This window comes from Camellia sinensis, chromosome 14, assembly GCF_055761805.1.
Source record: "Camellia sinensis isolate YWXY chromosome 14, ASM5576180v1, whole genome shotgun sequence".
NCBI lineage: Eukaryota > Viridiplantae > Streptophyta > Magnoliopsida > Ericales > Theaceae > Camellia > Camellia sinensis.
Window position 1 is genome coordinate 12,517,145 of NC_138974.1, and position 15,353 is coordinate 12,532,497.

The window sequence follows — 15,353 nt, forward strand, 5'->3', positions numbered from 1 at the left end:
AACTAATCATTTATCATAGGAAAATTTTACCATACACCTATTTTTTTTCTTTAAAAAAAATGTATTATATGTATCTTAATTATGCCATTACCTTTTTTTAGTTATAATTATGATAATATTTTAATTATAATTTATAAATCTTTTAATATATCTCATATTATATTTTTAAATATAACTTAAAAAATATAAATTTATGTCAAATTTTTCCCTTATCATATGTTTCCGATCTTATCTAAGAGCATTAGCAATGGAGTAGCTAAACACTGTGTTAGTGTCAGCTGCTAATTTTGAGTAAGTCATTTTGTGTGTTTGCTCTCACAATGGAGCTGTTAGTAGTGTTTGCTAAAATATTTGTAATCTGCAGCTAGCTGTTTAGCTAGCAAAGGGGAACGTTATTTTGTTTTTATGGGTTGATGGGCCGATTGACTCGGTCAACGGATTTTTTTTTTAAATATTGAGATTTTTTTTATTTATTTTATTTATTATATATATATATATATATATTTAACACACTCTTTAATACATCCATTACACCACCGCTCACTTTTTAAAATTAACGTACCCTTAAACATCTTATCAAATATTTTTAACCCCACTTTTATCCCTTTTTGTCCAATAACACACGCTTCGACAAACAATTTCGGCTACCCATTGTGGATGCCCTAACATGATGTTATATGCAGGTGTCTCTAGAGGGAGAGATCCCTGCTATGCCTGTATTGAATGAAGAAGACCCCCTTAGGGTTCAGATAAAAGAGGTTTTTGAATACTTTCCGCAACTGCCTTCCGATTCCCTCATCGGTGTTAGAATTGTGCATGTGTTCGCATTGCCGGATGCACCGGAGGTGATTTACAATCCCACTCCCTCATTTCATTTTCATTATTATTATTTTTTTAAGTGTGCTCAAGTTTCAAATGCTTTCAATTTGATTTTTCCAGGAAGAATATCAATCAACCTCTTTGAAGCTTTTGACAAGGTATGCAATTTTGTTCCATTTTACACTGTCCTCCTTCTCAATGATTAACGTTGGTATATGGGGTTAAAAATGTATAAAAATGTGTGTGAAAATATGTAAAATTTACATTGGAGTTCAAATTTTTTTTCTTGACATTAGTGGATCCTTAACAATCGGCCAATAGAATGTCGTTGCCCAAAAAAAAAAAAAAAGAAGAAGAAGCAAACCATTAGTGAGTCCTTAGTCAGGTAGATGGTTTGATTATGATGCCAGCAATTTATGCAGTGAGTAGTGAAGTTCCCGTTTTGCTGTTAATTGACTGTGATGAAATCTAGTGATTAATATATGTACATTTTTTGCACAATTTTGTGAAGTTTATGCACTAAAATGAAGTTTGGTTTGCTTCTGCATTTTGAATTTCATTACATTACATAAATTTCACTTTTATTATTTATTTCTCCAATTTCATCAACCAATCACATAACGGCATATACATGTATATTTACACACGTTTATGCACAGTACCCATTCTAGGGGGGGGGGGGGGGGGGGGGGGGGGAATCCTAAGCTTGTTAAAGAAGGGAAGAAAAGAGAGGTTTGTAGGGGAAGTGGGGGCACAGGGCGAGGCCCTGAGGGAGAATGAGGATACCAAAGAGGGAAACGGTGGTGGAGGTAGGGTGGTGTTGGGAGAGATGGGCAAGGGAAAAAGAGATAGGAAAATGGAAGTGGAGTGGACAGCCATAGACGGCATGGTCAAGTGGAGTGGGTTGAAGGTAACGCAAGAGGGGGGGAGAGGGAGAAAGAGGGAGTATGGTGGGTTGGAGACTAGAGGGTGGGTTTGGTTTTCCAGGAGCTGATGGTGGATTTTTTAGTGAGGCTAGAGTAGCTAGCTACGATGGTGGTCAAGATTTTGGTGGCGGTGGTGGTGGGGGACTTGTGGGGGATCTGGTGGCAATGGTTCTCCATTGGGTGAAAGGGCTTTCAAAAACCAAAGGCAAATTTTAGGGAGTAAGAGAGTGATTGGCAGAGTGAGACTAAGGACAGAGATATTGAAGATGCAAAGGATGGTGGTGGTTGGTTGGCTACGATGGTTGAATAATGTGGGGGATGTGGGGTGGAGAGCAAAAGTAGAGAGAGGGGGAAAAGGGATGAAAGACATTTGCATCAACACAACACCATTTGAGAGAGAGAAAGAATAAGGGTAATTTTATCATTTCACATTATTGAGCATCTGTAATGCAAAATAAGCAAGGGTAAAAAACTAATTTCACTATCTTTGTTAACTCTGTTTAATGATTTTGCTATAACCTTTAAGGAGTGTGGATTATGAAAATTTGAATTTTGTGGCATATTACTCAAGAGTCTGCAAAATTTGAATTTTGTGCCAACTTCGATCTTCAAAGCCATCTTTGATGAGTTTTTGTTCATTGTGTTCCAAGGGGTTGCCTTGGTTCATGTTGTCAATTTACCTTGGTTGCTGGTGCGATCTCCAATAGTTATTGTAAACATGAGGTTTTTGAGGAGTGTATGTATTTCTAGGGAGAGTAATGCTTGGTAGCCCGAAAAGGAGGTTGGCTCGAATGGCTCGAAATTCATCTTGGCGAACGTCCGGCTGGTCATCCAGCAAGAAGACTGACAACCGCGGTCGACAAATGTGACAACCGCAGTAGACAAGTTTTCACCCGGTCGTCCGGGCGGACGTACACCCATTCGGGCCATTTGAGCCCCTCCTTTTCGGGCTACCAAGCATTTTTGTTCTAGGGATGGAGTTGCTTTGTTTTTTTGGATGTCATTTTGTTGTATTGGCATCTTGCCAACTTGTTCTTACTGTGTTTTGGACTATGGATTTGGTTTGTGCTTTCAAATAAGTTCATATATATATTTGAAGAAAATGATATGACTTGCTACTAAGGCCTCGTTTGGCAAGAGGCTATTTTAGCCAATTAGCCAAAAAGTTACTAAATTAGCCAAAAAGACAACAACTCATACCAAAAAGTCAAATATTCTCTTTTCTCTCTACTTTTTGCACATCTTTTCGTAATTAGCCAAAAAGCCATCCCAAACATACAAGTTTTTTTTACCTACCTTTTTAGCCAAATAGCCAAAAAGTTACTAAATTAGCCTGTTCCCAAACGAGGCCTAAATGGAAGGACATGTCCAAATACTACTAGTAGTAACAATTCTTAAATGAGTAGTAATAATAATTTTAAAAAATCACAAACTGTGTGCCAAAGAGGACCATGAACTGGAGAAGAAATGAAAGAGGATGTTGTCAATACATGTTCTTATTTTGAACCTGTAATCTTTTCAAAATGGTCTACTCCTTAAAAAATCATTTGCCTTGCCAAATATGAATATAATCTTAGTGTCTCCCCTTTGCAGTCCATGCCAGGTTTGTGTGAATAAACAAAATTCCAAAACTTAAATATGAAACTTGACATAATTAGAAATAAACAAATAGATATACTCTTTGGGAATTTTTAATTTTCCTGTGTGTAGGATAAAATTTTAGTAGCGAAGTATGTTAGAAATGTTTGACATTTGAAGATGAAGTCGCACCAACAAGGATATATGTTTTCTCATAATGCATGTAGAAATGTTGCTTAACTATTCCTTATTAGTGGATTGAAAGAATCCTCTTATAAATTCTTGATATTAGTTTAAATTTGCATGTCCACAGGTACTACAATGGACACATGGCACAAGATGTTGTGGAAGAGGTTTGCACTAATCTGATTTTATTTGATATGTGTTTTTTTCTATTTACTATAGTTTGGTAGAGTTTGTTGAGTTACAAACAATGATTTTTCAAATTAATGTTTCAGTCATGTGATGGGGTTAAATGGGTTTCATTTGATACATTTGAGTTCTATAATATTATATGCATATTTCAATTAATTACTAGTTGTTAACAAGCCAATGTTTGAGTAACCTAATTTAGACATCTACCAAAATGTCGTAAGGTTCCACAAAGGGAAGCCAATTTTCTTACCCAACTTCGTCAAAAGAAAGGAAGAGTGCATTACATTGGTGTCTGCACTAACCCTTCCTCTGAGGACTTGGACCTTTGGGAGAGTCGAGGCTTCAAAATACTCTTTGTTGGACATGTTAAGGTACCACTTCAAATATTTTTCTTTTAAATGTATCTTTGATTTCATCCTAGTTTCATTTTTATTGCTAATTTTTGTCTTGCTGCATTACAAGTCAATGGTTGAGATTACATGTGTGATGATTATACCATTACATGACTACGAGGCACATGTTGCTAGACATTTCGGGAACTGCTCATTTGATGAGCTTTTTAGAGGTAAGACTTTTTTTTTTTTTTTTTTTTTATTTTTAAATCTTAAACTTGTGTAGCCATCGAATGAATGTAATCCTTGAAACTTGTTCATGTGTTCAACAGCCTTCTCTTGCATATTTATTTATATCTTAAGCTTGTGTAGCCATCCAACGAACCTAATGCTTGAAACTTGTTTATGTGTTCAACAGCCTTCTCCTGCATATTCATCGGAGCTTTAGCATATCTTGTCATTGATCACTTTTTTGCCTTGAGGTAAGATTTTTTTTGTAAGGTTGTTTGATAATGGAACCTCAATCTTTTGATGTTGTCAAGTTAATTGTGTTTGATTGGTGTAGGATATTGAGGCGTAACATTGAGTTAATTGTGTTTGATTGGTGTAGGATATTGAGGCGCAACATTGAGTTGATCCAGCAAGGTGAGCCTGTGCCTGCTAAGAAACCTTGGGAGAATCTGACTGATGAAAAGAGAATTGAAGCTTTCATCCGGCGGACCCACCCAATAGAGGTGAGTCAGTGGAAACTTGAAATATATTCTAATGAATTGTTGAACATCTTACATGATTTAAGTAGGGGTATGAATATATTTGATTTTGTCTATTTAAGTAATTCGTTGTATATTCTTCCTTATATATGTACTAGCGTATGTTCGTGCCTACAGGCACGGTGTAAATAATGATGAGATCAAAATGTAATTGAATATAAAATTGTTGGGTTAAAACATAATTTACCCTATTTGTTACTAAAAATTTGAAGTCAAAATATGAATAGAGGTTAGGTTAGTTTTGAAAAGATTTTTTTTTTTGAACTTAAAATTATGTTTAGTTGTATATTTTGAAAATAGACATTTTCAAATCAACTATTTAAAATACAGCAATCACCGAGTGGGTCTTTCAATTGGTACCTATGGCAGGTAGCAGTAGCTGCACCTTCACAGCTCTAAATGTTCTAGTTTTAAAACATCTGATAAGATATTCTGGTCTTTTTTGTAGTTGGTCATTCATTTGGTACCATCGATTGCTCGGGCATATTTTGGCGGATCACTCCCAGTCCTATTGTCTACCGACCAAGAGTGTGTTTTGTTCCTCTTGGGTCTGCGGTGTTATCTTGTACGACAGGTTAAGGTTAGATGAGAACTTATTTTAAAACATTTTACAAATATTAACTAGAACTTATAACTTTGATGCTATATATATATATTTTACAGTAATGCTAACTCTTCTTATAAATTCAATAATTTTTACCTTTGATTCACAGGAAGTTTTGCATTTGACCGATGATGAGATTTTGCAACATATGAGAGGTGTTTTTCGAGATGTGTTGGATTGTTTCAACACATTATCTCCAGAGGTAGGTTGATTCTAGGCAGCTTATGAATTTAGTTATTGAAAACTTTTGGTTGTTTAAAAATGAACTTATTTAATAAGCACTTAGATGTTCCTGTATAAAACTTCTTTTCTTTTAATTTGTCTATAATCTTTTGAATTCCATATTTTTCTTATCTCCATATTTCAATTAGGTTGTGGATGAGGGCAGCAGTGGAGCAGTGGTGTGACTTCTTTGCACGAGTGTGTTCTTTGTTGTCTGTTTGCACAAATATTCTAATATTTTTCGGTTAGTGCACGGACTAACGATTTCCTAATGGTATAGTTAACAATGACTAGAATTGGTAAAGGTGCATCGGAATTACAACTTGTTTCGTTCATTCAGTAGTTTGGATAAGCATATATAAATCTATGGATACACATACAACATATGCTGGTGAAGGTCTAAGGCTCATCATGGTTTTCATTATGTTGATCTTGATAGTTGCAGGGCCTTTGTTATCTTGCTGTTGTTATTTTTTGTTTTCTTGAATTTTTATTTTTACAAAGTCCAGATTGTCGTTTCCAAATAGTTTTGATCTTTCATTATCACAAGTTGACAACCCAAAAAAACTACCCCTAAACTAATCGGACTCGCAGGTTTGTATCTTATGAGCATTTGACTTCTAGTTCTAGTTGAGTAAAATTAATATCAGTGTAATTCACCCAATTAATTTTTGACCAATTTTTTCTATCATATTCATAATCTAATGCACACATTGTTGTTTATTTTTATTTACTAATGCTGTGTTTGGGTGGGAGATTTGAAGAGGGAATTGGAAAGGGAAAGGGAAAAAGTGTGTGAAACTAGGTGAAATGTAGGTATATTTTATTTATATTTCACCTAATTTTTCCCTTTCCTTTTCCAAATCCCTCATCAAATTCTTCAACCAAACACAGCGTAATTATACTTTTGTATGAAATATTTTTATTAAATTATGGGTTTATTACACTTTCTATCCTTAGCCTAGCACCAAATTGTCTACTTAATTCCTGAACTATTGATTGAGTCTATTCGGTCCTTATAGTATATCAATCAAAGTTTTTTTAGTGCTTAAGCTATCGATTGAATCTATTAAGTCTTTAAAATATTTAATTCAAACATATTTAGTCTCTGAAAGGATTACAAAAATAAAATATATATTTATACGTATTATAAATTAATAAAAGACCCTACTTAATTAAAATTATATTATAAAAAAATTATAAATTTTTATTTTGTCTTTAAAAAAGTGTAATTGTGTGTTTAAATAAGTATTAGAGTTTGATTTTTTAGTTATATGAGTATTAGATATACTAAATAAGTAAAATTAGATAATTTAAATAATCGCACTTCGTTATAAATAATAATAGAATAAAATAATACATTAATTAAATTATAAAAAGAACTTAGGGAAAAATTTAAAAATAATCAATTAAAAATTATAAACGAAATATGACATAATATTAGATAAAAATAAACACCTAGCCATGGTAGAAGATAAGTAACTTTTACTCTTATAAAGAAAATTCACGGTGAGAACTGATGCTCACTTTTTAATGACAAAATAAAATTTTTAATTTTTTTTAAAATAAAAATTTAACTCGATAGGATCTTTTACTAATTTATAATATTTATGAACATTTTTTTTTTCATAATTTTTTTAGTAATTAAATAAATTTAAATTAAATACTTTAGGTACCGAGATACAGTGAGAAAGAGACATGGAGTGCCCGTTGTGGGAGCTTCGAATTGTACGGGGAGAGAGTGGGAGGGAAAATGAGAGAGGGTTCAGCAACTTTATTGGGCGGTTTGCCCTTTTTTTTTCTGTTAAAAAATTAAAAAGGATGTTATAAGTCTTAAATTTTTTACTAAATAGATGATCAAATATCTCATATTTATTTAGTAAAATTTTTTGTATCCCTAGCATTATCCAAAAATTAAATAGTCAAAATTAGAGATTTGTAATATAAGAAAAAATAACACTAGAAAAAAATAATTATAAAAAATAATAAATATTTCCACTTATGTATAACAATTTTTAAATATTAGGGCAAATTACAAACACCCTCATCGAGATTTGGTAAAAATACAGATTTTTCCTGAGGTTTGAGAAATTACAAATTTCTCCCTGAGAGTCAAATTTTCATAACAAATTAGGAAAAATTAGAAGGGAATCTATATGAAAATAAAAACCTCAGAAGGCAATTTGTTATGAAAATATAAACCTCAGGAGACGGGATGTAATTTTTTAAATCTCAAGAAAAAATCTATATTTTCATCAAACCTCGAGCGGGTGTTTGTAATTTACCCTAAATATTATAAAGGTAATTTTTCCGTAATCTAATGGCGTGCAGTAGTACTAAACTTTTCTTTTGAGTTTAAAAAATTAGGAATTTGCTTTTCTCCTATCTTCATTTAGATTGTAGGGTTGTTGTTTGGGCATGTAGGTTTCATCATGCAATCTGTTTTAATAATTTATTTTTATGATTTTTTGTGCGTCAATTTGATATTTGTAACATATTTATTTTATTATGTTTGTCTCTAAAAAAATACAAAATAAACAAGTGCGCTTTTAAAAATAGATAATTTATTTTTAAAAAAATAAATGCAATAAAATGAATATCTTATAATTATTTGATCGATCTATTTTTGTGTATGGACCATATACATGAAAAAATATACAGTTTGAATAATTGAAACAAGACCCATAATAAACTCCAAAAGTCGGGATGGTGCTTTTCCCGTATAAAATCCTATCCCTAAATCTGAACTTAGCATATGAGACATACCATGAGCCCCTTTAATGATGTGAATTGTTTATGTTGTAACTTAAAATAAACATAATGTATATTGTTTATACAAAAAATTAATTTGACTATTGAATTGTAAAAATTTTATTTTTATCATATTTTGCTAATGATAGAGCCTGGGACGTTTTTGAAAAATACTCTGTTTATTTCCTTTTCAAATTTTTTTTGTGAAAATTATCAAAAACTAGCTTGATAAAAATAAACACTAAAAAGATGTTTTTGAATTTTTAGAAATAAAAAGAAAAAGAAAATAATGTAAAAATTATAAGTGTTTTCAAAAAAAAAAATTATCAAATTAATTTTTAGTGTTTTTTAAAAAATAAATTATTAAAACGAAATTAAAAATCTTTTTTGTGGGTTAACTTCTAGGACTCTGTTTTTATGTTCTCTAGCCAGCTTTGTTAGGGGTTTGTTGTTGTTTCTCTTGTAATCTCTCCGTGCAAAAAATACGAGGACACAACACTTGGGAGAAACAAAAAGCAGTGGCTTTGGTCCAGTCTAAGATCGGATTGAACTGTATTGTTGTACTTATGGGGGTCCATCACGAGTCCCGTTTTGATAATTCGAACCGTTTAATGTGTAGAATTCGTCGAGTACTATATGCTTGTAAAAAATTACGTTGATCGGATATCGATAGCTATGTGAATAAAATAGTTTTTTATCAACCGTTAATTGTTTCACCGTCCATTTTTTTTAGAAAAATGTTTGGTGGCCACAATATTTGCGGCTCAAATGGCTCGAATTGACCAAAACGACGTCGTTTTGTGTTGTTTTGTGTCCAAAACGACGTGGTTTTAGTCAATTCGAGTCATTCGAGCCTGAGAAATTCGGGCCCTCTATCATTGCTGTTTTTTTTATACAAAAATGATTTGACCACATAGCTATTGATATCCAATCAACGTGATTTTTTTCAGACATGTAGTACTCAACGAGTTCTACATATTGAACGGTTCAGATTATCAAAACGATCCCAAAAAATGGACCCCATGAGCCGAACTGGATGGATCCAGTCTTAATCTCAACTTGGGACAAGCTAATGGACCCCATGAGCCGAACTGGATGGATCCAGTTTTAATCTCAACTTGGGACAAGCTAATGGACCCCATGAGCCGAACTGGATGGATCCAGTCTTAATCTCAACTTGGGACAAGCTGGACCAAAAAAAAAAAGGAAAAAGAGAAAACATTGTGGCTGCTGGGATTCGAGCCCAGGTCTCCACGGCCACAACGTGGAATTCTTACCACTAAACTACAGCCACCAGCTATGTAATTGCTCTTCACTAAATTATGTCACTTATAACCTTGAGAGAATATCAAAAATTTGAAAGTAGAAAAATAATTACAAAATGATAGAAGTACAAGTAATTTATGCATTGAATTATGCAAGAATGTTTTGTACTTTCATCACTTTATAATTATTTTATGGCAATAATATTTTTCTGCAATTGTTCCCATAATATTTCTTAGCATCACATACTTGTATAAAAGTTTATGATCATTGTGAGGTTCTTGAAATCTTTGTTTGGTTAGATTTATAAAGTGATTGTCTGTTCATATAACAACAAGTGAACACATGAAAAATAAAAAATAAAGATACCACATATCATATATGTCATATTTAGGGATGTTTTGGCAGAATTGGCTTTTTAGAATGAAATTGTACTTAAAAAAATTAGGGTAAATTACACTGATAACCCATAAAGTTTATGTTTATTACAGTTCTCTCCTCACCTTTTGGAAATTGTATTTCCCCCTAAGGTTCAAAGTTTCATTACAGATTCCTTCCTCAGTAATTTAATTTTTTAAATACCAATTTTGCCCTCATTGAGTAAATTACATTGACACCCCTCACATTTTAGAAATTACAATCTCCTCCCTAAGGTTTAAAGTAGCATTACCAATTGCCACCTCGGTTTGTATTAGTTGGAAAAAAAATTTATTGAAAAAGTAAATTAAAATTAATAAAAAAAAAATTGTTAGTAAAATTTGTAAATTTTTTGTTTAAAAACCAACGTAAACTCATTTTTTGAATTTATACTTTTTCTTCAAATTTACAAACTGAGACAATATATATAAACCAAAAAAATTATCAAATAAGTTTTTATGACAGTTTTTAAAATTTTTGTAAATATAAATTGAAAACTGAAAACGAAATGATTACCAAACAGGGTTCAGATGATAAAAATGTCGTAAAATTAACAAATAATTAAATAAGTTACCAACATAAAAAATGACTTATCAAAATATTTTTAGGCTATGTATGGTTTGATTTTTAGATTTTTTTTTTAAAAAAATTAAAAATTAATTTGGTTAAGAAATAAAAAAATAAAAAATAATTATCATTTAATGGTAAAAAATAATTATTATTTTAACTTTTGGGCAGATTATATACATATGTATGGCTTTTTTAATTTAATTTGTAAAAAATTATTTCTAACCACTCGAAAGATAAAAATTATATAAAAATTATATTTATTTCTTATTTCTTAACCAAATTAATTTTTAATTTTTTTAAAAAAAAAATTCTAAAAATCAAACCATACATAGCCTAAGAATCTTTTGATAAATCATTTCTTACGTTGGTAACTTATTTAATTATTTGTTAATTTTACGATATTTTTACCATCTGAAGCATGTTTGGTAACCATTTCGCTTTCAGTTTTCAATTTATATTTACAAAATTTTAAAAAACTACCATAAAAACTTGTTTGATAATTTTTTTAGTTTATAAATAATTGTCTTAGTTTGTAAATTTGAGAAAAAAACGTAAATTCAAAAATTGAGCTTATGTTGGTTTTTAAACAAAAATTTAAAAATTTTACCAACAATTTTTTTTTTAATTAATTTTTTTTCCAATGAATTTTTTTTTTCAACTAACACTAACCGAGAGAGCAATTGGTAATACTACTTTAAACCTTAGAGAGACGATTGTAATTTCTAAAATGTGAGGGTGGTCAATGTAATTTACCCAATGAGGGCAAAATTGGTATTTAAAAAAATTAAATTACTAAGGGGGAATCTGTAATGAAACTTTAAACCTCAATGGGAAAATGTAATTTCCAAAATGTAATGGGAGAAACTGTAATAACCCTAAACCTCAGGGGTTGTCAGTAGTAAGTGCGTTTAGTTTGAATTTTTTGAATTAAGTTTTTTGATTTTCGTGTTTTTTTGTTTTTAGTGAATATTTTTGAAATTTTAAACATTTTTTTTACTTTTTTAGATGCACCTTACTTAGATGTATCTAAAAAGTAAAAAATTTGTGAAAAAATATTTTTAAGAATTAATAAATACAAAAAATATATTGAATTCTTGTATTTTTTTTTTGTATTTTTGGAATTTAGTGAATTTTTAAAAGGTTTTTTTTAATTTTTTTTTTAATTTTTTAGGTATATTTATGTTAGGTATGTCTAAAAATTAAAAAAAATTGTTCAAAATATTAAAAAAATTCAATAAAAACAAAAAAACACGACAAATAAGAAAGTAAAATTTTTTGAAAAATATTTTTAAAAAATGATAACCAAACATGCTCATCACATGTTTAATAGTACATATGGAAGTTATATATATATTGAGTCGTCTGAATTGCTCATACAAAATACATTTTTTAACTGGTCAACAGAATGAATATACTTCTAAAGATGGATCATTATTTTGAACTAATTATAATATATGTTTTATTCACACATTTATCATTATAATACATGTCACTACTATTTTCTTAAGTTATAGGAAATGTTTGTTTGAAAATAAATTTTTTGTTGACAAGGAATGTAATAAATACATTGATTAATTTTCTTCCTTTGAATAAGGATAGGGGAAAAAATTGAATGATGTTAACAACAGGCCATGGCATATAAGTTGAACACTTGGATTCGAATGTGGGTCTGGGTCAGATTGCACTTGAATTGAGTGTGACTTGTTTGCCAAAATTAAGAAAATATTTATCTAAATGGTCACTTGATATAATTTTAAGTTTAGATTAGAGATCTATTTTTAAAACTGTTGATTAAGTATGTCTAAATGTAAATATTTTTAAACTAAAAAACCACTTGTCTAAAAACTTACATATCTATACATATTACTTATCTGTTTAAATGTCACCTATTTGTATACGTATTACTTATCTGTCAGATGTCACCTATCTATTTATCTCATCGCCACCGGTGACTTTTCTGACCAATTTTTTGATAACTTTTCAATGTTTGTCCTCAATATAAACATACAATTAAACATTAGACCAAATAATATATGACTCTATAAATGCAAACTTTTCACCAATTAATCTTATTTTTAATTGTGAGGTTAATGAATCAATGTATACCTAAATGTTTACTCTTCACACACTAAGACCTCGTTTGGGAGCAGGCTAATTTAGTAACTTTTTTACTATTTGGCTAAAATATGAGCTAAAAAAACTAGTATGTTTGGGATGACTTTTTGACTTTTTACGAAAATATGTGCAAAAAATAGAGAGAAAAGAGAATTTTTGACTTTTTGATATAGGTTGTTAGCTTTTTGACTAATTTAGTAATTTTTTAGCTTTTTGACTAAAAAGAAGGACTCCCAAACAAGGCCAAAAATTGGACTCCATTATTTGCCATCCCAAAATTTGCTTTTTTGGTTATTAATCATTACACTTCAGCTGATGAGAAATGGACTTCCCAGATAAATTGCTTGAAGTAGGAGCCTTATTTTGGCATTGACTTTTTGAGCTGTATTAGGCATAAAAAGGTAAAATAAATTAAAAAATTAATAAGATAAAATATCACATCTAAATTATAAGGACATAATTTTTGAATGACAACACGTGGCCGAGGTGACACCGAAGTGTCAGCCGAGGTGTCATGCGTCCTGGTCATGATGCTGAGATGATCTCGGCTAGGCCGAGGTTATCTGAGAGAAGGGACAACAATCTTAGAATGGGAGAATACTTCAGTTTGGGTAAAGATAAGACTCTTGGAGAGTTTATCCTAATCCTACTGGGAGTCCAAGACTAGCAGTAATCCTAAGTCCATTGGAGCTAGGCTTCTATTGGAACTAGGATTATGTTGGCTATAAAAGAGAGGCACCCTCATAGGTCTAAGGTATGTCTTTTGTGCTTTGTCCAGTGAGTTTAGCACTATTGATTATCTTTGAGAGATATACTGACTTGATCGTCGGAGTGCCCCCGGGTGGACGAACCACCGCTGAAATCTTCTCTTTCTATTGTAGGTCAGACAGGTGTCATCTATTCTGCCAGTGCTCTCTAGATGAATACTAGTTTGGCAGTGTGGTTGGAAATTGACACCCACAATTTGGCGCCGTCTGTGGAAAAGAAAGGAAAATAGATGGCCAACAACGCACAGAAAGAGAAGGTTGGGTGTAGACGTCCCCGAACATCCCGGGGGAAATCCCCCCCCCCCGGTTCTGTTCATTTGGGCTCACTACAGTTTGGACTCAAATTGTCACGGTTCTTAATCTGATCTTGCAAAGTGCAATGCAAGACTGATAAATCACCAAAGAGTCCAAATCCGACAAATCGTTTTTGGAAAACAGATTTTTTAGAAAGAAGTGCTAAACATGGACTGCTTTGCTAGATACAGAGTCGCCACCTAAATATTTTATTTTGGGGGAATTTAGGAAACCCTGACTTGTTGCCTAAGGCCACGTGTCTGTCGTCACCAAAGTTGCATCGGCTCGGGAACTTGGGTACGATTGGGGAAGGTCAACTATGAGCACCCCCGCTCGCCCGATCAAAGATCGGCCTCTACTAACCATAATATCGATTTTTGAAAACATTATGTGCTCTTATTCCGGTTTATTAGCCTAGAATTACTATGTGATGCGCACAGCATACAAGTATAGACTGAATTCCCTGAATTGGAACAAAATATCGCATATCCGTTTGTTTTGAAAATGGATTGCAATTTGCTACTCGCAAGTAGGCTAAACCACGGGTTTCGACGAATTATTCCAATTCAAGCAACCCAACTTTCACCCACAGGCATTCAGGCAGTTATAACACATAAGCACATGGCCTCATGGTAAGCATGCTATCATGGCAACACTTACACTCATGCAAGGATGCTAAAACATAAATGCTTACCGAGTACTCCAAGCCAAAACAGAAACTAGTTAATAATCATATGCATAATCCTAGTTCATGTTAAGATGGCTAATGCAACACATGCAAGATGCAACTACAATAGGCTCGGCTATTCTAAGATGGCATATGATGATGCTACAGCTAACACGTATTCAACTTAGAATTGAAATACAAATGCAGTTAGTATGATGCGCCGAACCCGGTGTATGCAATACAGATGAATGATGCAAACATGCGAAGCATAAGTATGCTAAATAAAACATGCCCTAATCTAACCATTATAAGCTAGTAAATAAAAGGCAGAAAGACGTGGGGTTGGAAGACGTACATACACTCATGCACACTTATTACAGAATTGCCCTCGCTCGAAGGGACCAAAAGAATAATACAAATTAAACAAATAATTAACTACTCTAGCTAATTAAATATTACAAAGCTTCTAATTAATTAACAAATTAAATACAGAAGGAAAGTGGCCGCAGCCCCGCCTCGGAATGATGGGATGATGCATGCTCGGTTCGCTTCGCCTGGAAACCCGGTACCATGCCACTGTTGCCTCTGTTTACACTGCCTTGCTCCTCTGAAATTTATGAAAGTTTCCAGAATCCTTCTGAATCACTCCCTGAGTGTTGTGGAATATCACCGGCCACAATTCAAATCCACCGCCAATAGGAATAGGCTTATCGACCAAATATTGAACCACTGGCTGGACACTGATGGTCGGTCGGCACCAAAAGTGGTCGACCGGCCATTTCTTCCTGCAGAGCCCTGTTTTGATAGCAGCAGAGGACAAACAGTGCATGGTATGGAATTTTCAAAGCAATGTGTGCATGGCTACTCTCCCTATCATGTTATG

The 15,353-nt window shown here is 32.3% G+C and overlaps 1 protein-coding gene and 1 non-coding gene across 3 annotated transcripts; one reads left to right on the forward strand and one right to left on the reverse strand.

Annotated features, from left to right (window-relative positions):
• Positions 1 to 594: 594 nt before the first annotated feature.
• On the forward strand, positions 595 to 6,152 carry LOC114286341 (uncharacterized). 2 transcript variants are annotated; one of them, XM_028229495.2, is made up of 10 exons: positions 595 to 845; positions 940 to 977; positions 3,637 to 3,676; positions 3,920 to 4,069; positions 4,161 to 4,263; positions 4,449 to 4,512; positions 4,641 to 4,764; positions 5,249 to 5,380; positions 5,514 to 5,606; positions 5,776 to 6,152. In XM_028229495.2, exons 1-10 carry the CDS (start codon positions 678 to 680, stop codon positions 5,809 to 5,811), a joined length of 948 nt encoding a protein of 315 aa, XP_028085296.2. In that variant the 5' UTR covers positions 595 to 677; the 3' UTR covers positions 5,812 to 6,152. The 2 variants fall into 2 exon arrangements, with proteins under 2 accessions (XP_028085296.2, XP_028085295.2); XM_028229494.2 differs by having other exon boundaries at positions 614 to 845; positions 5,514 to 5,610; positions 5,793 to 6,082.
• Positions 6,153 to 9,599: 3,447 nt separating this feature from the next.
• TRNAH-GUG (transfer RNA histidin (anticodon GUG)) lies at positions 9,600 to 9,671 on the reverse strand. Its single transcript has one exon. It is a non-coding gene; the product is annotated as a tRNA-His (tRNA).
• Positions 9,672 to 15,353: the final 5,682 nt, after the last annotated feature.

What these genes read in the sequence shown, in the direction of transcription:
- LOC114286341 (XM_028229494.2), top strand. Translation starts at nt 678, where the DNA reads ATGCAGGTGTCTCTAGAGGGAGAGATCCCTGCTATGCCTGTATTGAAT. An exon ending in CACAAGATGTTGTGGAAGAG is followed by an intron (nt 3,677 to 3,919) that starts GTTTGCACTAAT and finishes AAATGTCGTAAG; the next exon opens with GTTCCACAAAGGGAAGCCAA. An exon ending in GATCACTTTTTTGCCTTGAG is followed by an intron (nt 4,513 to 4,640) that starts GTAAGATTTTTT and finishes TGATTGGTGTAG; the next exon opens with GATATTGAGGCGCAACATTG.